Raw genomic sequence first — 22,043 nt, 5'->3', positions numbered from 1 at the left:
TTAGGTGTCTGAAACAAATCCCCCCCAAAAATCTGCCTCCTCTTTGGTGGCTGGTGGCATCTTGGGTAACATCCTAGCTTCCTGTGTTTCTCTATTTTTTAAAGCTGCAGTTTTTTGGGCCACTTGGCAGTAAAAAGTTGTGAAAAAAACACCGATATTTTTAGTTGATGGTGCGCTTGATAGCAGTAATATGTACTGTATATTAATTACTTAGTTAAGCAGCATTATTATTCATTTGGAGTCGTGTTTCTGGTCACTTGATGAATTTAAGTGCAATATTCACACTCTCTCAACTCTGCTTTTGGTTTTTCCCACCTCATAAAGTAATGTCTGACTCTTTTGTTGCTTAACGTTATCAAGCTAGTCACTTAATGTGTCTGCCTGCTGTTTGCTGGTGAGCAGCTAGTGTGCGATGCCTTTTGGGGGCTTTTTGCTAAAAAGCTGCCTGCTGAGGCTGAAAATAACACTATAAGAGAAGTTAGAGTGAATCTGAACAGCAGAGTTGCGGGTTGGACGGCTAAACAATGAATAAAACTGTTGTGAAGCCCCGTAAAGCTGAGGAGAGCTGACGGTTGTGGTAATAATTTCATGTAGATTCATCCCTTTATCCCCCTCACACTGTCACATAGTTTTCATGTTGTCGTTGACAGTACACATCTCAAACAAACACAAACACAAACATATATCACAAGAAAACAAGGAAAGAGTTTTAAATGATGCTGAGGAGAGGATGCCATTGATATGATCCATTTTACTCGTTGACCACAAGATGGTAGTATTGACACAATGTGTAGCCCTTTTTGCACCCTGCAGGTTTTCTTTGTAGCTATTCAGTCTGAAGTGATGATTTTATACATGTTAGTGAAGCAAAGCAGCAATCAGCACACTTTATGTTCACAGAAGAAGTTCTGTAAAGAGCAGCTGTAATTACTGCAGAGGTGTTGCACGGTAACAGTTGATATCCAGTCATGCTGGTGTTTTTCGTTTTTTATCTGTAATCCAGCTCAAAACTGCAGCAGCTGCTCTCACTGATTACTGCTACACCTTATATTCTCTAAACAAAGGATGCTGATGAAGTCTGTGCTTTTTCTCTGGCAGGTAAGAAAAAATACTCTCACGTGTATTTCTAAAGCAAATACATCAAAAAGAAGCTTGGCATATTATAAAAAAAGAAAAAAGGTAGAGACAGAAGGACAGAGTGCAGAAAAAAACTGTTGTTTGGGTGATTGACAAATTACAAGAAAAAAAAAAACCAAATAAATAAGTGACATGACAGCGTGACATGAGTGTAAAAATGATGTTAATTTTGTGCCATGGCCTTTGAAGTCGCTAGATCTCAATTCAAATACACACCCATGGGAGATTTTTGACCGAGGTGTTAGCACTCTCCACCACCATCGTCAAAACATCAAATAAGGGAAAATCCTGGAAGAATGGTGTTCACTTTTCTGCCGACTTGTGAGAAAAATCTAGGCAGTCTTTGGTGTGGGGATTTCTTGTCCTTGACAAAGTATTGAAATATAAGAAAGACTGAAGTTTCCATCCCGAAGGCCTGTCGGCTGGTAACGTTCATCCATTTTTTTCATTCATAATGGACCCAGTAAACATATAACCATCCTCAGCTGTCAGTACACTGTGCATCTGCATGTGTTGCTGCACAAGATAAATTAAAAAACAACCACAAATTCTCTCAAAAGGTCAAATACACACAGTTCCCCCATACTAAATGAATCGAGGAAATCCAATCATGCCCGTACCCCAAGACACACTCACACACTCTGCCTTCTCTTTAAAGTCTGGCATTTCTGTCCAAACAAAATCAAGTGCAGTCTGATCGTAGATCTAAACGGCTTCAGTCACAACCTCCAGATTCAGCTCGTTTGCACGTTTGATTCGCAACATTGCCATGTGGCGTTGATTTGGCGGAGGAAGGAGTTATTTGATTGTGAGAGTGTGTCAGAATATTTTCTTTTGTGAAAGAATATCAGAGACTCTGTGGACCTGCAGTGCAATGAACTGGACAAACATCGCATCTACAGTCAGAACAGAGGGACTCAGATGACCTCAAACTGAACCTCTAAGAGTGAAACATGAGAGAAATGTTATCATATTTAAGTTAACCCTTTAAAACCTGGAGTGACAACTTTTTTCTTGCTGCGTTCAGATGCCTTTCACAAGTTATGCGACCCCAAGAAATGCCCCACAAATTGCAGGAAATTGGCAAAAGGTGCCAGGAAAATGACCTAAAAAAACAGCAGGGATTGTTAGAAAATTATCCAAAAAATAGGGGAAATTTCCCAGAAATCTATATTTATAATTATAATAATTGTATATAATAAACTGTCACAAAAAATGTAATAAAATATAATAATCAAAATAAATACATATACACATTTATCTCCAGCACTTCTTATAAGACATTTTTTTTTTCACTCATTATTTTGCTCATTTTTGGGCCATGTCTTACTAAGTTGCTCGTTGCCTTCTCCCCTTATTTTTGAGAAAAAAAAACAAAACAAAAACAAAAAAAACAATCAAACCAGTTTGCTCAGGTTTCAAAGGGTTAAACATCAATTGCTGTCTGCAGCTATCTATCTCTATTGGTTAGTGTTTTAAATGGGACAAAAAATGTCATAAAGTCCCTGTCAGCTGCTTCCATAAGTGTACACCACTATACATTTCTTATCCTAACTGTCCCGTTTAGCAGGTGTGTTACATCTGTACAGTCAGGCCAGATTTTCTCTTGATCCCATTTATAATGCGCTCAAGCATGAGAGAATAATTCCTGATCTTGGCCTTGTGCTGTTGCCTCCCTGGAGCTGTTGTTCCTGGCCTGCACTGAAGCGTTCGTCTGATTTAAAGAAGCACTCAGAGTAATAAATTAAGCTCAGTCTGATCAAGATGCTGCTGCAATGTGGGAGCAATTATTCTCCAGCGTAATCTCTAAACTGCATCCTGTCTGAGTGGTGTCCTGATTAAGGAGGATTGTGTGTCTGTGGGCTCTAAAATGCGGGACTTCATTAAAAATAACGCAGAAGTTAAGCAGCTTACGTTCCTCCCAGGCTTTTTATTGCTGCAGAATCATTTAATTAGGACACAAATAAAAAAGAACAAATGAGGACTAATATGAAGATAAAAGGGGGACAAATGTACTGTGGAAGTAGATCTGGTGGGCCACGGAGTTTTCCATGATCCAGGACTGATGTTGTTTTGTTCCTGACTCAGATTATGACTTCAGCTGTTGGGCAATCCTTGTTTTCGCTGAGTGCTGTGATTGTTTTTAACTTTATTGATACAGTAACTATGGATATTGTTAATTTCATATACTTTAATCACTCAGAAGGACACACACACACACACACACACACACACACACAGACACACACTCAGACACACACACACAGATCAGAAACAATATTTCAGCCCTTCCTGTTTTTCCGTCGGCTCACCAAGACAAACCTCCCATGCTGCAGCTGCCAAAATTAACATTAAAAAGAAAAGAAAAAAAAAACAACACTCTACAAAAGAGAGAGTCATTCTGTTACACATCAACAAAAATGAGTCTGACCAAACAAAACAAGAAAAGATGGGGAAGGAGAGCCCTTTAATATATTTTTTTTTTTTTAAAAAAAACAACCTGACATGATCTAAAATGTATACCACTATTACATTTGTGACATTATTGGCTCTCATCACACTGTAGTTGCCCTGTTTTTATAAACTTCAGCTTTTTGTGTTTGTTTTTTATACATATGTTTAACCAAAGTGAAAATGATTTGTTTCTATATTTCTCTTTTTACAATTCATGCTGTTACGTTTTTATATTGAAAAGGGCAAATTTATGTGTCCAATGGGATTCCTTCAACAAATAATTGAAAAAAGCCTAAAGATTCGTTACAGACCTTGGAATATAATACTTGTCAATCTACAACTGCCTGTTTTTAAATGAAAGAAATACCAAGTAAGTAAACCCATGTGCTAAGAATTACTTCTAATGGAATATTGAGTACTAAAACATGATATGACACATAAGATGCCAGGGACACTTTCATGAGACCATTTTAATTTCAAACAAAAACTTTTAATACTTTCAAAGTAAATACATTTAATTAAAAAAAAATATAAATTTTATTGAACATTTATGGTGATTTGTCAGTTTTAAAATGAACAAGTTTTAAACTGACATTGACATAGTGTTGATTTTTTTTTTAATTTAATTCATTTGTTTTATATTTTAATACCTTTTTTTCTCTGCACATAGAAATTAAAAAAAAAAGCCATGGACTGTTTTACACGCTCGCTGACGTCACTGCTTCAGATGATTGACAGGGAGTTACAGCCAATCCTGTGTGTGTCCGTGTTTTGCACAAGCCAATAAGCGTCTGCAACTCATTGTTTGCGGAAGTTGTGAAGCGGTTAACCGCGCTTTGAATCTGAACCACTCGTTTTGCTTAAAATGTTACTTTAACCGTCACTAAAATGTAAATAATGTAAAAAAAAATGTTATCGTGGATGTATTCTACATCGACAACAGTTAAGAGTGTGAGTTTGCAGACAATTTTACTCACGTGTAGCCCGCGTGGGTCTCTCCTCGTCACTGACTGTTGTTTTAAACCGTCATTTCGGTTTGTCTTTATTGTTTTCAGACACTTTTTACCTGATATATGTAGTCGATTAACGCGAGGTTAGCGGTCGGCTAGCAGCTGTGTTGTTATCCAGTCCAGAAGCGGATTCCTCGGACAGAGGAATCGGGGATCAGAGGTTGACATGAACCCACCGAAGCGGCTTCGCACCGCCGAAAATGAAGCAAACCCACCGAGAGGAGGGCAGGAGGAGGAGGAGAGGAGCGCGGTGGATGTGGTGGTGATGGATTAGTTTAGCACTCTCTCATACACAGCTAACACTGATGGGCTAAAGCTGAAGGAGAATACACGGTCAGTTTCTTGGATGTGGCTAGCCTGAATGAGAGTTCAGAGAAACTAGAACCTCTTAGGCGTACTGTTAATTCTGAATTGCATTAAAATTAAGTTGAATTTCCATCTTAAACAATTTGTCCCGCAAATCATCTCAAAACATGGGAAAGGGGGGAGGAGCAAGCCCCCAAATTAGCATGAAATTACTAAAAAGTTGCAATAAAACCCCCCCCCCCAAAAAAAATATATAAATAATTTTATTATATAAAATTATATAATTAAGAGAATTATAAACATAGTTTGATGGACATTTTACCCCTTGTTTTTTTAATCCCTGCTAATTCTAAGAAAGACACAAGGCACAAGAAAACTGATGTCGATCAAGGATTAAAAATTGTCACTGCAGTTTTACTAATATTACAAATCCCTGAACTTATTGTATACGTTGTTCTCTATAGGATATTCATGACTGCTTGTTTGTGCGGTATGTCTTAACATTGACTGTAGATTCTTTCTGTATTTTCTGCGCTTAGAGTATAGTCATGCCAATGTACAATGCATCCTGTTGGCTGGATGAATGTCTGCAGGCCATATTACACCAAGACTTCACTGGGACCATGGAGCTTTCTGTCTTTGATGATGCAAGCATTGTACGTTCGTTTGTATGCATATATTTACAAGCATATTTGTGTAATTTGTCTCAAAATGTAAGAAGCTGAAGTTCAGATCCTGTGTATGTGTTTTTGTGTCCAGGACGACTCCAGGAAGGTGGTGGAGGGTTGGAGGGAGAGGCTGGAGAAAGGGGCATCTCAGTCGTGATCTCTGGCCACAGTTCTGCCCAACCCAGAGGAGGTTAGGAGACTTTTAGGTTGTTGGTCCCTTATGTTTTGTCTCATTGCACTATTATGACAGCAGTCAATTTTATGTCTGAAGCCAGACAGGCTGAATGACAGAAAAGACAAACAAAAGGAATTAATCTGAGTTATTTCTTACGGAGACATGTCCATGAAAGCTGCAGAAATTTAAGATATGCCTATAATTTACTATAATTTATTCTTCTCAAGTAAGTCCACTAACTAGTGTTTTTAAGAAATCTTCAGCTGATAGACTGTGACTCCTTCTGGTAGACCCTGTTTGACTGTTGTGTTTACAGACATCTGCTTCTATAATGTATTACGTATCTGGCTATGAAGGCAGTTAGATGAAATTGAGAACTTGAGAAAAAGTTTGTAAGTGGACCTTGAGACAAAAAAATATATTGTCAAAAATGCAGTGAGTGGCTGAAGAAAATGGGTAATGTATGTTTGTTATCCATACAAGTATGCGACATATTTGCATTGCCTTTTTGCGTTTGGCTTTCACTTGATTTTAGAATCGATTTAAAACCTTACACGTTTCTTTAAAAGCACATGTTTGCACTCCAAACACTGATCTTGCAACAAACATTCAGCTGAAGTAGACTTAAACTAAGCTGCTCCCAAACTCTGGGACAGCCTTCAAATAATTTTTGCTTCCTGAGTGACTTCCTTTCAAAGTGCTTTATATAACTCTTTAGAAAAATAGTTCATTGTTGAGTCAGATTAGCAGATTGTCAAATACTGACACTGTGGGTTGGTGGTTCAGTGCGGCTACCAACCCAAAGTGTCAGTATTTAACAACCTATTAGTAACACTCAACAATCAACTGTCTGTCTCCAGAGTTGTCTACAGCACCTTTAAATTTCTGTTAAAACCCCATTTTATAGATTTGCATTTCTACATATACTGATCCTTCTGTGTCATATCACTTTGAACCTTCTCTTTGTGTTATTGGTGTAATTTTTTCTATATTTTTTTTCTGTGAAGTACTTTGTGACTTTGCTTTGAAAAGGACTACATAAAAGGACAAAATGTTCCTATGAAAAGTGACCTATTGTTTCTTGTTTCTCATAATTGTTTTGTTACTCTTTTTTTAGCATAGAGACAGTATGACCTCACCGGATCAGCAAAACTGTAAATAATGTTTAGTTAAAGTAGTTTGTAGTTTATTTTTATAGTCTTCTCATTAACCACAGAACAGTAATGTGTGACAAAAATAAAACAGCATTATGATCTCTGTGACGGATTATCAATCTCATTCGTATGACTAGCTAATCTTATAATGTTGCATGTCTGGTATGACATTTTGAAAACGTTAAATGGTTGAATATGTTAATTACTAACACATGGTATGATGGAAATAGTGCATGGAGGTATAAATGTACGAATGTAGGAACACACACATGCACATAAACATAAACATATGCTGTTTTTATGTCTTTTAGTGGGATATGCAAAGAATAAGGCAATATCTCAGAGTTGTGGACTAAACTTGTGCTTTCAGGATGCGGTAAGTGTATGTATGTATTTGTGTGTGTGTGTGTGTGTGTGTGTGTGTGTGTGTGTGTGTGTGCGTGTGTGTGTGTCAGTCAGTCAGACAGGGCATGTTTAATTTCACCGTCCAGATGTCTTCCATAACACATACAGTAGTGAGTCAATGCTAATTAGATCATATTGGTTTGTCCAAATATACACGCTGTACAAAGACACATTCACACACAGACCTCAGCGGCTGTTTGACAGACCTGTCAGTACACATGACTAATGAGCTGAGTGCAGCGTTTCATACGTGTGTGTGTTTTCTGTGTTTATGTTCATGTGAGTGGCAGCTCTGTCTTTGAAACAGTGCTTTGTTGTCACCCGTCTGAAAGCCAAATAGTCAAAACTACAAATCAAAGAGAGAAAAATGGGGGAATTCATTTTTTTTTTTACATTTTTACCGATGCAAAACACAGGGCCTATAGACATGCATGAGTGGAAAGATGACAGAACCAGCAGGCTGATACATAGTCAGCGCTGCAAGCAGTTGGGGGTTTGGTGCTTCGCCTAAGGCCACTTTGTCAGTGCCCAGAAGGTGAACTGGCAGCTATTTTAAATGTCTCATTTTAGTCATATTTATCATTCATACTTTTGTAGTTTAGTTTTAGTCTACGAAAAAGTCATGAAATTTTAATCAGTCAAATATGCTTGGTTAACATTAGGACTTACCATGAAACATTGCAGTTAGCTAACTTACTGTGGCGTAAACAGCAGGGTGGTGTCCCTGTAAGTGTCTTTAGGTTGGTTGATTCTTTCCACCTAATTCGTAGCCAGACGTTTCTCCACCTTCTCTTCATACAGCACATTGTGTTTTCCTTTATGTGGAATTATAAATAAAGGGTGTTTTTTTTTTTTTTTTTTATGACCAAACCCTTTTTGCATAAAAGCCGTCATGCTATTGTCGTTAACTTGTTGTTGGTTCAGGGAACCATTATCTGTGTAGCTGGGATTTGTTGAACCTGCACACATCCCTCAACCAGTTCAACCAGTGACATTGCTTATGTTTTGACACACAGACTAGAGCAGGGGTGTCCAAACTTTTATGAATGGGGGGGCCTGATTAGATCATGCAAAATACCCGGGTGTCACCGCTTCTGAAAGCAGTGGCCCTTGCTACCGGCTACCAACTTTATGTATTTTTTTTCTTTAACCATGTCTGTAGCCTCACAATTAATGTGTGTTGCTTTTTACCATTTTTTGAAAATATCAGGCATTTTGAATATTCAATAGCCTACCACTTACATTTTGGTCCTGTCCCATCTCCTCAGCAAAGCCAAAACATACATTTCATCATGTTTATCATCAAAAATCTATTTTTAGCTTGTCAAGATCCTGCCTTAGTCTTGAAAAAAGATAGATTTTAAAATAGATTTTTTTTTCATAGATTTTGTTAACAAGATTAACACTGCTCTCCACTTACCATTCTGCACTCCATATCACAAGTCTGTGTAGGACTTAAACACAAATAGTTACTGCCACCCTGAATCCCTCCATCTATGAATGGATAGATTCTTATACTAGTGTGTATTTGTTGTCATTTAATGCTAAATACTTACTATAACTATTCGTTTTCAATTGATTTTTTTTTCGGTGTGCTCCAGGATGATATCATGTTGCCTGAAAGAGTTCGTCTGCAGTATGAGGCGTCCCTCCTCCACCCAAACTCTGTAAGTTCTCCCTCAAGTATTTGCTTACTCACTTCCTTCCCTCTCTGTAGCTCTCTGCTTTTACCTCTCCTCCCTTTCTTTTCTCCTCTATTCTTTTTCTTTCCTTCCCTTTCTCTCTCTCTCTGAGGCCATCTGACCGATCCCTCCCCAAAAATATTCATGCTGTTTGTGTGAGTGAGTGAGTGTGTGTGTGTGTGTGTGTGTGTGTGTGTGTGTGTGTGTGTGAGAGAGAGAGAGAGAGAGAGAGAGAGCAGTTGGCACGCCGAACAGTGTGAGTATCCGGTGTTGATGCTTTCGGTGGCCTGCTAGGTCACAGGTCAAAGGTCGTGTGTGTGAGGGAAGTGAGGGAGACAGCATGGAGACAGCAGGCTTGCTGCCCTGCACAAACAGCCTGCCTCTCCCTCTTATGGCTGTGATATTTTATAGTTCTGGATGAAAAATGTGGTCCTCTGTTTGTTTTTAAGTTAACCTCCCCCCGCTGATGCACTTTTGACCAATATTTTGCCATATAGATAAGTGATGTACTTAACAAAGCTCTGTAACTAACGATTCTTTTGTTATCATTGCTTATCCTGCAAATCATTTTCTTGCTTAATTGATGAATTACTTGTCCTATACATGTAAGAAAAATTTAAAGATATTCAGATTACTGTCATACAAGACAAATAAAAACTGTATGTCTAGTAGCATTTGAAAAGCTGAAACAAGTTTTTTGGGCATTTTGCATAGAAAACGATTTCAAGTTCATTACTAAAATTGTCCAAAGTTAGTTTTATATCAATCAACTAATTGATAAGCCTTATGCAAGCCTTTACATTTAATTTAAAAATACCTTTATTCTACTTGTGAAACCAGAAGTAATCTTTGCTGCGTACCGTTAACCTTTAAAAAACAAAACTTAACAGTTACATATTTGGCAGCATTTTACAAATTTTTGCAAATGTTTTCAGGAGTTTCTAAAAGTAAACTATTTTTTAAAACTCATGTGGTGTATGTGTGTGTTTTCATGATAGCTGATTGGCTGTAAAGTTCAGAGGGTTCCCGAGGGATCTACCGAGCGCTACACTCGCTGGATCAACACAATCACTCAGGATCAGCTCATCACGCAGGTAAACACCCGCAGCTTGATACAGCGTGTGTTTGGGCGCACACATTATGCCTGTGCATGTGTGTCTGTGTGTATGTGAGAGGTCATGTGCCAGGCAGCAGCCAGGTCAGACAGAAACAGGATACGTACCTGCCATTTGCAGTTTCCACGGAAATGTGGCAGTGGACTGGACAGAGGACGTAGCATCACGCCTGACCCCTCTGTCCATCTCAGTCCCACCAGAGGAAACAGGTCAGACTGCCAGCTGTCTGCTGAGGGGAGTCCGTAGAGGAAACTGTTGGCAGTGGAAAACATTTTTAAAAAACTGGGGACTTACTGTGCAGACTGTTTCTGTTTCGATTGCTCCTCCAGCAGATGTTTTGATATATTGTGCTTATTGTACTGAACCACTGTGTGAAAGATGCCATGTATTTACATCACCTGAGACAACACCAGCCTCTGCACCCCAACACAATGGATTTCTCTGGCTATTCCTCCAAAGCAGGTGGAGTTTCCTGCTCTGAGTTAAGACGGAAAATTGTGAATGGGCAGGATCTGTGTCATATTACTATTATCACCTCATAGGACCACCTCTAAAGACGAAAGCAATGGTAATGTGCTCCAGCACAAACCAACCAAACTGATAACGTTTGGCCTCATTCACCAATTGATCTGAAGAAAAAATATTTTCTTAAAATCTTCTTACACAGTTTTCACAGAGATTCTGACATTCACTGACATTTCCTTATTTGGGATTTGTTTTTAGGTAAGAACACAATCTACACACTCACATGTCTCACGCTAAGTTATTGCATTTTCTACAATCATACAGTTGTATAATATTATGTGATTTAAATTTAAAAAATATTTAGAATATATGATATTTTTGGTAATTCTTTTCATCATTTTAATAAAAAACATCATGGCCTTCTAAAAATAAACAACACTAACACTTTAGTTCACATCAGTTATGTTAATGGAAACCATGCCATTGACTAATTAGTGATTGATCGTGCTAAAAAGAATCCCAGGTTCTGGTAAACCAAAGGTGAGAGCGCAGCATTCAGAGTAAGTTATTAATAACTTTAAAAAATGGAGAAATAATCCACCTTCCAACCTTTCTTTGTGTCACTCCCTCAAACACATCTCTGTCCTCAGTCCTGACAGTTGTGTTACTGTAATGCATAAAGTTTGCGGTTTGCTGGTCAGGTGGTTGATTTATACGTATTTTTAGCATCCCCTGCATGTTTTTGTCTTGTGTTCTGTTATACTCTCTTGACACTACAAAATATGACAGCTGATTTGGCGCTCACTTGCTGCAGAGGTACCCCTACTGAAGAACAATTTTTAATTTTTGCAGTCTGTTGCTCAAGTCTCTTTAGACGTTTGTTTTTGCATTCTTGACCTAATTCTCTCAACGTTTTTAAATTTCTGTGCGCGCAACCATCCCTGCAGTCTCATGCCCTTTTATGGGGATCTGTGGGGAACCAGATTGCGAACTAGGATCAACTGGCATACACTTTCAACTTAGGAGGATAATGGGATTCATCATTATAAGAACACAGGTGCGAAGAGTTCTGATGTTTAATAACATGTCGCGAATTGGACTTTTCTTTGGACCTTTCATAAGAACAAATAAAAAATGTTAAAAAATACGTAGGAAGATACTGGTGAATGAGGCCTGCTGTGCCTACATCGGCTTAGTGTTTGCTTGCTAACCTGGTACTATTATAAATGCAGTAATTTTACTGCAAAAGGCAGTTGGCACGACTCGTATTAATGATGTTTAGACATTTAACTCATGACAGAAGCCTAAACTTGCGCTGCAGTGGTTACTTAAAGGTGTTAGTAAGTGAAAAATCTTTACATACCTCTTTTACAACTAACACATTCACCTTATTAACCAGTCACATTAATGATTCAATGATAAGTGATAGAAATGTGACAACACTGGCAGTATTTCTGTTTATGTAGAGATGAATGTCGACTGCTGCTGTCTGAACAAAACACACCGTCTCCAAGGATACAAGACAACCTGGACCCACACTCTCACACTCTCTCTCTCACACTCACACACACACACACACACAGTCTGCATAACTCCTTAGCAGGCATTCCTGGATATTTATGTGATATTAAGTTTCATGGAGCATGAGAATGAGATCATACATTGATTCTGCAGGCTTAAAAGCAGCTCCTTTCCTGTCCCCTTCTTTTTCTTTACTTTACTTCTTGTTTCTGGGTAAAGAAACAGAATCTAACAGTTAAACCTGAGATCTACCCGGGCTGGGGCTTGTTTAACTTGATCCAGAGGTGGACACTGAGTGTTCATCTGTAGGACATTAGATATGGTTATCCAAACCTTCCCTACCCCACTGATTTCTCACTTCCAGACCGATTCTCTCTCTGTCTCTGTCCCTCTGTGTCTCTCTTTGTCTCTCTCTCTCTCTCAATGTCCCCTTGTTTCCCAGAACTCATTCTTATTCCTCTTATTCATGCTTTTGGCCACAGCTTACATCTGCAAAATGTTGCAATATTACAACAGAAGGGAGAAGAGATGTACGTAGGTGGACACACACACAAACACACATGCACGCTAGATTCTGTCCAGCTGTTCATCTGGCTGAATCCAGATGTTTTTCCCAATTTTCTTCATCTGTGATTCATTTGAGTTATGTAGTCGTGTTTAACTTTAACCGAGAACAGTCACACACTCATGCATGTACACACACACATGCACACACACACACACACAAACACATATGCGCAGCATGTGAAACACCTTGAAATAGTTGTAGGGAAGAGCAGATCAACCTGGAATGACCCCCAGATTCAGAATGCAAGAACAATACTGAGCAAAACACACATGCAGGAAAGGAGGAACAAGAGGGAGTGGGGTCAGAAGAGAGGCCGGTGGGCAGCAGTGGAACAAGTAAGATGTGGGTGAAACAGAAATAATTCTAGGTGCTGTAATGTGGTCCTGGTGTATAAAAGAGGTTGTGGTTAGAAAGAGAAGAAGAGGCCAAAACAAACTCTAGTCAGAGATCATGAGCAAGAGGATGGAAGTGTGTATCCTTCCTCTGCGCACTTCAGGAAGCACACACTTCTGTAAGAGAGCACATGCGGCTGCACTCTAACCTATTTTGTTTGCAGGATTAGAAGTTTCGCAGAGTCCTTATGCATGTGTTCCTAAAAGCCAATAGGAAACTTCCCAGAGCCAGCCGCCAAATCCTGGTCAGGTTTCAGCTGATACCAATGTTGTGTTCTCTAACCACAACAAGAAGTTCCTTTATTTATGAAGTGGAGCTGAAACAAAGTGCTGTTTCCTGCACCGTGCGTGCATGTGTGAGTGAGAGAGACAGTTTGTTGAAAGACAACATGTTTGATTGTGGAAGCCTGAGTGCAGACTTGTTTTTATATTTGCAATAAACATTAAGAGTTGTTTACATTAGGGGTCGACCCATATAGCTTTTTCAGGGCCAATATTGATACCAATTATTAGCAGTTAATGAGACCAATAACTGGAACAAGTGCTGTTCACGGCTGCCAGTATGAGCACTTACAGTGTGTCCACAACACAGTATTGACTGTATGACTGATAACATGACTGCTGGATAATTAATGTCCATTTGTTCTGTGTTATAGTTTGAACTGTTTTTGTGTCTCAGGTGTACACGTCTCATGGGCCCACAGTTGTCATGCCAACATGGTTCTGCCCAAGGAGCTGGTACCTGAAGGTTGGACTGTTTGATGAGGGAGGCAAGGTGAGAGTTCACAACCAAACTATTCCAAATGCCTTCTCACTCTGTGTTGGTGTTTCTGTCTTGTACCTACCTTTGTTTACGTTTACACTCAGAATGATGCTCCAACAATCCATCCATCCTCAGTAAGACTTCATCTTCTGTACATGTTTATTTTGAACATTTAATATTTCTTTGTCTAAAATGTTAGCTTGGCTCTAAATTAGGACATTTTTGAAAGGTCTGTGAGCACAGCACAGCTGGAACTCGTCATGGGTTCTGTTTTTTCCTCAGCATCACCAGTTTCAAGAGTTGGATAATTGATGTGTAGATCTGGTCAGAGCTGATCAGATCAGATCGATGGATGACAGGAGCAGCTGCTGTAATGACAAGTGAAAAAAAAATTTTGATCCAGCTGAACTGAACTGTTCAGTTTGACTTTCACTGCACCTGGTGTTCTGCTGCTTGGTCTGAGTCCAGAGTATGTTCTGCGTCCTGAGAATGTAGTGAAATTAGTTTCCAAACAGCATACATATTCCAGTAGTGCTCCTAGTGAACTGTCCGACTCCAAAAATATAAAATCAATACATGGCGGCAGATGTTTTAACCGTGGTGGGCCACCACAAATAAATAAATGAGTGGGAAACCGTGCCCAGCCACCATCATAAAACACTGAACCATAGAAAGTTCCACCTGAAATTACCGAAGCTTCATTAGCACCCGTTCTGTCGATTTTAGATATAAAAAATTAGGGCTGTCAGAATTCACACATTAATGTCAGTACAAAATGCATTTTGTTTTTAAATCACGTAAATTGTCAGCAAATAGTCCTGTCTTTAACAGATTGTACTGCGCTACGTTTTAAAGCTAGAGTGATAATCCTGGTAAACTAGAAGACCTGAGGAATCCAGTAGTACCAACCATGTCATGCTTCTCAGGAAGGGCACAGAATAAGACTCCAAAGGGGTCCCTTGACCTCTGACCTCAAGATATCTGAATGAAAATGGGCTCTGTGGGTGCCTATGAGTCTCCCCTTTACAGATATGCCCACTTTATATTAGTCCAATGCATTTTTTTGCTCTCATGTAATTCCTAATCAAGTCAATCTGGTAAGAATTGCTCCATCATGGATGCCATAACTGTTTTGTAATGCAAAATAATGGATCTGAAAACATGTGATTAAAAAAAAGAGATTAATCGTGATTAACTATTCCAAGATAAATCGCAATTTTAAAAAATTAGTCATTTGACAGCCCTAAAAAAATGCATTAAAACTATTAACAGTCATTAACCAACTCTTCTTCCTCCTCTCCAGGGAGTCCCGGAGGACTTGATCTTCTTCTACCAGAGTCTTCGTCAGGGAGGGGGCTTGGCCAGGGTCGACCAGTGCTTGCTGGTGTACCGTTACCACGAGAAGGCCACCACGCACTCTGTTACAGAGTAAGTTTCCCCTCACACACTCCGTCCCTGCTCGTCTACACTCACATACTTGGACACGGTGTTGATCCCCCACCTACTCACAGCTGCCCGCTGGCATCCCAGATTTTCTCAAGGTTCGATACTTTCACACACAAATATGCGCGCACACATAGGCGCATGTTTTTGTAATCTTGAGATTTTTGAGAACACGGTTTTGGAATTCCAGACTCTTTCCCAGCATGTGAATTAGGATTGTGGACCTGTTTTCTTGGCTCTGTGGAGCGTTCCCTGTCTCTGTCGGGGGAATCGGATCTTGTTGTGAACTGTGGATGAGTTGGTGTGTGTGTGTGTGTGTGTGTGTGTGTGTGTGTGTGTGTGTGTGTGTGTGTGTTTGAAGGATCTGACACTCCTGCTGTTGCCTGTGCTTCAGCAAGGTTATGTAGTGTCTGCAGGTGTGTGTGAGTGCCTCAAAATATAAAACACACCAAAGCAGAGGGTCTTTTCCTGCTTTTCCTCCCCCAACACCTTCCTGCCCTTTGATCCCCTCTTTCTTTTCCTCCTTCCTTCCTTCCTCAAGTGCTCATATGTTTGAGTGTTGACGCACTCCTTCACCGATCATCCTCCTCTGTCTTCATCTATCATCTGTCTATTTTTGGATGCCTATTTCAAGCTTGCTTACTTTCCACTCTCCCCCACTTGTTGTCAACCCTCCCATCCACAGCCTACCTACTTCCTCACTTCAGTTAAATGAAACCATCATCTTCACTCTGTCCCTTACACACACACACACACACACACACACACACACACACACACAAACACACAAATTGAGTAATTGTAGAGGCTGTTTGTGAGGTGAGAAGTGTGTTTTTTAAAAAAATAAAAATGTTTGCAAAGAGCAACTGAGACAAGAGACTTCTTAACACAGAAAGGCTGTGTTTATAAATGTGTGTGTGCCAGAGTGCATGAAAGTGTGTTTGCCCTTTGATCTGCTGGGTATTAGAAGGATGAAGGCTTCAATATGTGTATACAGAGAGTTTATAGTAAATCTCTGCCATGTTACTGCCATGTCTCAGAATCAAAGTCTGGATGGAGAGTGTATAGAAAAGTAATCTTGAGACCACCCACAACCCTCAATGGTGGTGGGTTTGTTTGTCATATGAGGCCCGCTGTTAGACTCAGTAAGACGCTCACATCAAGAGATGAGAGTGGAGTCCCTCCTGAGAATGTGTCCGTGTAATTACTCAACATCAGCGCATGCCTGTGTGTGTGTGTGTGTGTGTGTGTGTGTGTGTGTGTGTGTGTGTGTGTGTGTGTGTGAGGGAGACAGAGAGTAAGGAGGAAGAGGTTAAGAGCATGAGTAGAGCGTGAAGATACATATCTCTGTGTAAAAATGTGTGTGTGTGTGCGCGCGCGCATGTGTGTGCATGTGCATGTGCGTGTGCGTGAGGTTACAGCTGTACATATCAGTCAAACTGTAAGCAACACGAAAACAAGCTAATTTAAAACAGGTGCAATTCTTCCATCCAACTGAAAAATACGGTTGTTTATCAGAATTGAGCCCTGGTTTTTATGTAATGATTTAATAAGTAAATGATTTTGGAAAATTCCTTTAGAGAGGAAGTTATTGTGTGATACTGAGAGGATGTTTCCAATTTATTACAATTTGGGTCTCTTTTTTGTATTTTGATCCTCCATTTCTTTCATCTGTGATATCTTGGATATCATGAAAGGAATTGCTAAAGTGTGATAAGCATAAAAAGAGGAGCAGTCAGATCATCAGACAGTCCATATTAAACCAACAATTTAGCCAGGAGACGCAGTATCAAGGTCCCACCCATCTGACCCAATCCCAGCTGTCAGTCATAATGGTGCATGCCCTTTTCTAGCATCAAATAGCTACCCTAAACCTAACTTATCAGAAAAATGAACACTGACCATATATCAATGTGATAAGAACTACCAAAAATGACAAAAACCATCACTGGGAAAAATTAACTTGGCATATACTTTGACATTTTAGTTTGGCCCATGTCCTATCTGCTAATATAGATAGTCAGCAAGTAAGCAAATAAATATACATCCCAAAATGTTAAACAATTCAAGCGATATAAGTATTCAGCCCTTTTATTAAATATCCCCAACAATATGTGTCTGTGTGATTAGTTTACCGCCCCATTTAAAACAAAGTCAGCTCAAAAAGCAAAATATAATCTGGGTGTAGTGACTGCATGCAGCACATACAGTACATCTGTAAGTTTATCTCAGATAAAAATCTTGTTTTCACACTGAATTAAACAATCTTGGCTTGGGCTGACTAATTTTGAGCTTGAACGCTTGCTGCTTCTGTGTCCATCCTCTAATATCCTCTACTCATCTGCTCTGTTTCCAGGGAAACCATTTGGAAGCTGCGAGTTGACTTCCTGCAGGAGAGAGTTCTCAGCCAATGGGAGAGCTTCACAATATGGAACGCCGGGAAACAGGGCCGAAAGCTGTACCGAAGCCTGAGCCCAGCCAACCAGGAGAAGGTATGCTACATCCAGTAGGCAGTTGGATATCAGTCAAAGAAGTGGTGGAAAAAATGTCTATGTGTAGTGAATGTGCGCGCGCCAGCTCTCACCGCCATTCTGGTTCATTCACCAGGTGAAGGCTTTCTGTGATGTCGATGAGAACAAGATTCAGAAAGGCTTTTACACGTATGAGGAATCCAAGGTGAGATCAGCCGCTGTGGATACTAAGTACAACAGGTTTATTTTGACTCATTGTGATACAAGCTATGATTCAAATGATAACCCAGCCACTTTATTCCAGCAAACTGTATTTCTATGAAACTGTGACCAACAACAACATGTGGTTTGTGTGTCTTTCTTTCTCTTTATATCTCTCCAGCGAAGACCTAAACCAAAAATCCCAGTTCTGCACTACAAAGATGCTTCTGCCCCCTTCATTATCTGTGTCAAACTGGTGAGCAGAAAACGTGTTTGTGTGTTGTATGTTTGCTGTTTCTGACCGCCTGTCCCTCAGGTCTGTAATCTAAGTTAACGACATAATGATCGAGGGCGTGTGCCTGGCGCAGGACATAACACACACACACACACACACACATACACACACACACACACACACACACAGAGGGGGCAGTCAGGAAATGGGTAGAGACAGCAGCCTGATCTTTGATCACATGACACTTGAACAAACATCTGATGTTTTTGCCACTCCTCAGTTTTGTACATTTTGTTCTCTAAAATACTGCCAATGTTCAAAGCTATGCAAACATGCACACGCACACACACACACACACACACACACACTGCTGTTCTGGCAGCCGAACCACTAATTGCTTATTTATCACCTAGTCACATTCAGACGTCAAATCCAGAGTGACCCCACCTACGCGGTTACTAATTGCTCAATTATGGGAATTGGGAGAAGTAATCATAGTTGGAGGACGAGGAGACCTGGACTCAGTCATTCTCAGTCTCTTGTTTTCAATGGCACGCGTGTGCGCGCGCGCGCACACACACACACACACACACACACACACAGACTCAAAAACAACTGGACTCAATCACACAAGTTTTTACACCCAGATATCAAATAACAACAATCAACACATACACAATTTCAACTTTGGTGAGTCTAAACCTCTTTAGACATTATATAACCTTTGACTGTAGGTCAGTGTACTTAAAACACTCAAGACAACTAGTACCTTTATTAAAAAGACAACAAAAGGAAGAGTTTCAGGGCAAACATTAACTCTTATAATATTCTTATAATACTTTCTTTTGTGGATTTTTTTAACCTTTCACCATGTTGCCCGTTGTTTCATCTGTAGGACATGACAGGAGGCGTTCTGGAGGAAAACCTCAACTCTTTGCAGCTGAAGGAAGGAACAGATTACTACCATTTCAACTGACTGCTCAGAGTGACAGAGATGAAAGAAAGAGGCCAACAGGCTAAGAGGTATGCACACTGAAGTATAGGCAGGCGATAACAGAAAAGATCGAACTTAACACTTAGAGTCGGTGATAATACCAAGACAAGACACATAGAAAGTTAGAGTGTAATTTAAGAGCTAAAAGAGTTGGAAGAGAAAGAGTTGGAAAATGAACAGTTCTCAAATAATTATTTGGCAAAGTTGACAGAACTGCTAATGAAGGCATAACAGTGTATCCCAGACTGCCTCATATCTGAACCACAGCACTGAGGTGGTTATTAGTTATAGTTTCTAGGTTAGCAAATTGATACCATTCTAAGATCTGTTCATGAAATGTGAATCTACCATCAGGAGACACTTATCTTAGCTTTTAGCACAAAGCCTTGAAAGAGGTGGAAACAGCTAGCCTGGCTCTGTCCAAAGGACACAGAATTCACTTACCATGTTTTTCAAACACGGGTAAACCCGCTAAATATAGGCAATTGGTTGCAATCCCATTGCCAGTGAACTCACTGCTCCAGCACACGAGTCTGCCTTTCTGTCAGCTGGCGTATTTATGTGTGTGGCTTGTTTAGTTAGTGTGTCGATGCGACGTCACGGTCAGGCAGGAGAACAAGTAAACAGTAGACAGCAGCAGAAACAGGGGTCTTTGAAAACTTTTCAGTGGTTTCTTCCCTTTATATTTCTCTTACTTATTCAGTCTCTCTCTCAAACTTGGTGCAGACTAACTTGGATCAGTGTTTGAGCTGCTTAGGAAGAGACGGTAAATGTTGATGGCACGTTATTGCATCTTGCCGGTTTAGGAGCTGAAATTGAAGCTGTGTTCCCATCAATGCCAATCGGGGCTGGAGGTGATAAAAACCCATGTCTACTGCAGAGTCACTTGACCTGGGTGTGAATGCCAATCGACTGCACTCTCATTGCATAAAAAGCCAGATGTTAGCTGGTTTTTGTGCAGCGGGACTAAGGCTTAAATCAGAAGACACTGGATTTTGGTCACCCAACGTCTCAACCTAAATTCAACTGAATATCAACACCTGATGACACTGAACATGGAAGGAAGACATGGTAATTGAATTGGAACAAAGAGGCCCTTATGCTTCCACAGAGGACAGCTCTTTATAATGACAGAGGACATGACATGCTGATGTTGACCACTCGATTAATAAACTTTAGTGTTTTCTAATCCTGTATGGACTGAGATTGGGATTTACCAACCTGTACACTTGAACTTGTGTTTAAGTTAAAGGAAGCGATCAGAGTCAGGGCATCATAACAGAGGGATCAATTTATAAAGGGTGGGATGTATTATGACCAGAATCATAGATTTCTTCATAGCCCTCTCTGATGCAACCATGCAAAATCAGATATACACACGCAGCTGCTACAAATGTACAAACATGAATACTGCACGTATTTGTTTTTCTCTCCCTTGGTCTCTTATGAAATCTAAAGAACAATAACCTCTTTAAGAGAGCTAGAGTTCTGATACATAAACACACACAAAAAGTTTATTTTACCTCACACAGTTTGGAGTTTTTCTGCCCAAAGGTAAACAGACCTTTCCACACAAAATCTCCCCCGGTGTTTCCTGGGTCGAGGATGTGGTCTGCCTTACTGTAAATCTGTCCACAGCAGTTTGTAAGGAGGCAACAGTGGCAGTAAAAGCAACTGGGGGATGGGGGTCTTTAACGGTGCCAAAGTTTTATTATCACCACCTTTGTTTGTTATCACTAAACATACAGTTGCACAGTGGTGTGAATGAACAGAATCACTCTGCTGTATTAGAGGTTAGGCTTCAATTCATTGTTTGATAATTTGAGCGTGATTCAGTCCGGGTTTTGAGGTTAAAACCCCAGACCTCTGCCATCCACAGTACAGTGCTGCGTAGGGGCTGAGAAAAATATCACATAGTATTAGCGCTCAGTCTCTACCTGAGCCCCTCATCCCTTTGTGTTTCTGCACATAAACACTTCAACAAGTCTTTGCAGTAGGGCTGCAACTAATGATTATTTTCATCATGGATTAATCTGATGATATGTTTCTTGATTCATTTTTAATCTATAAGAAAGGTGACAATAGCACAAAGTGTCCTTTATATTTTTCTTACACCCAATGGACACATTCACATAGCTTGTTTTCTCTTACCAACAGTATAAAGCCCAAAGATACTCATTTTACTGTCACGTACGACAAAGAAAAGCTGCAAATGGATCTTGAAATTTAATAATAATTTGCTTTCTTGCTTAAAAATTGACTTAAACAATAAAAATCTTGTGGACTTATTTTCGGTTGAATTGTCAAATAAACTAAATGTTTGTCTCCACTTTGCTGGATTACAATTTTTTGGACTGTTTAAATTTGTAACTGTCTTCTGGTTGTTGTTTTTTTCCATTTTTTTATCCATTATAGCAGGTTGTAAAGGGCTGTAACATGCTATGCAAAAAATGCTGAAAATGTGCACATCAATAGGATGTTGAAGAGGGTGCTGCAACCAGACAAAGTGCAGGCAAAGACCAAAGAACTTCATGTTCAGACCTTCCTCTGTCACACGCTATGGCAATGACAGTTAGTCAGTTGGTCATTTCACCACTTTGATCCAGACTGAAATATCTCAACAACTAGAGCTTTGCAGGAATGTCTTTTTGTTTTGTAGACCAACCCAAAAGCTAACATAACCTAGGTTTCCTCATCAAAAAGCCAAGCCGAGATTTTTCTGTCTCAAGTCATGCAGGGAGTCACAGATACAATGGCAGTGAATTATGTAAATTTTCAAAATTAAACGTCCTGTGCAGATGTGCTTGACTAAATCAACTATGGCGAGCATTTACACAGGTAGTAGTCAAATCTGAAAGATATTTGTACCTGACAGAATGAACTA

The 22,043-nt window shown here is 39.8% G+C and overlaps 1 protein-coding gene across 1 annotated transcript; it reads left to right on the top strand.

Annotated features, from left to right (window-relative positions):
• Positions 1-4,418: 4,418 nt before the first annotated feature.
• b3gntl1 (UDP-GlcNAc:betaGal beta-1,3-N-acetylglucosaminyltransferase-like 1) lies at positions 4,419-21,410 on the top strand. Its single transcript, XM_042485189.1, is given in 15 exon segments — positions 4,419-4,542; positions 4,647-4,860; positions 5,447-5,563; positions 5,667-5,709; positions 5,712-5,765; positions 7,216-7,280; positions 8,911-8,976; positions 9,990-10,085; positions 13,732-13,827; positions 15,119-15,243; positions 17,615-17,750; positions 17,866-17,934; positions 18,112-18,186; positions 19,061-19,188; positions 19,966-21,410. Coding segments are annotated over 13 exon segments (1,116 nt in total). The 5' UTR covers positions 4,419-4,542; positions 4,647-4,767; the 3' UTR covers positions 19,142-19,188; positions 19,966-21,410.
• Positions 21,411-22,043: the final 633 nt, after the last annotated feature.

This window comes from Plectropomus leopardus, chromosome 4 (assembly GCF_008729295.1).
Source record: "Plectropomus leopardus isolate mb chromosome 4, YSFRI_Pleo_2.0, whole genome shotgun sequence".
NCBI lineage: Eukaryota > Metazoa > Chordata > Actinopteri > Perciformes > Serranidae > Plectropomus > Plectropomus leopardus.
This window is presented reverse-complemented; position numbering and strand designations above follow the sequence as displayed.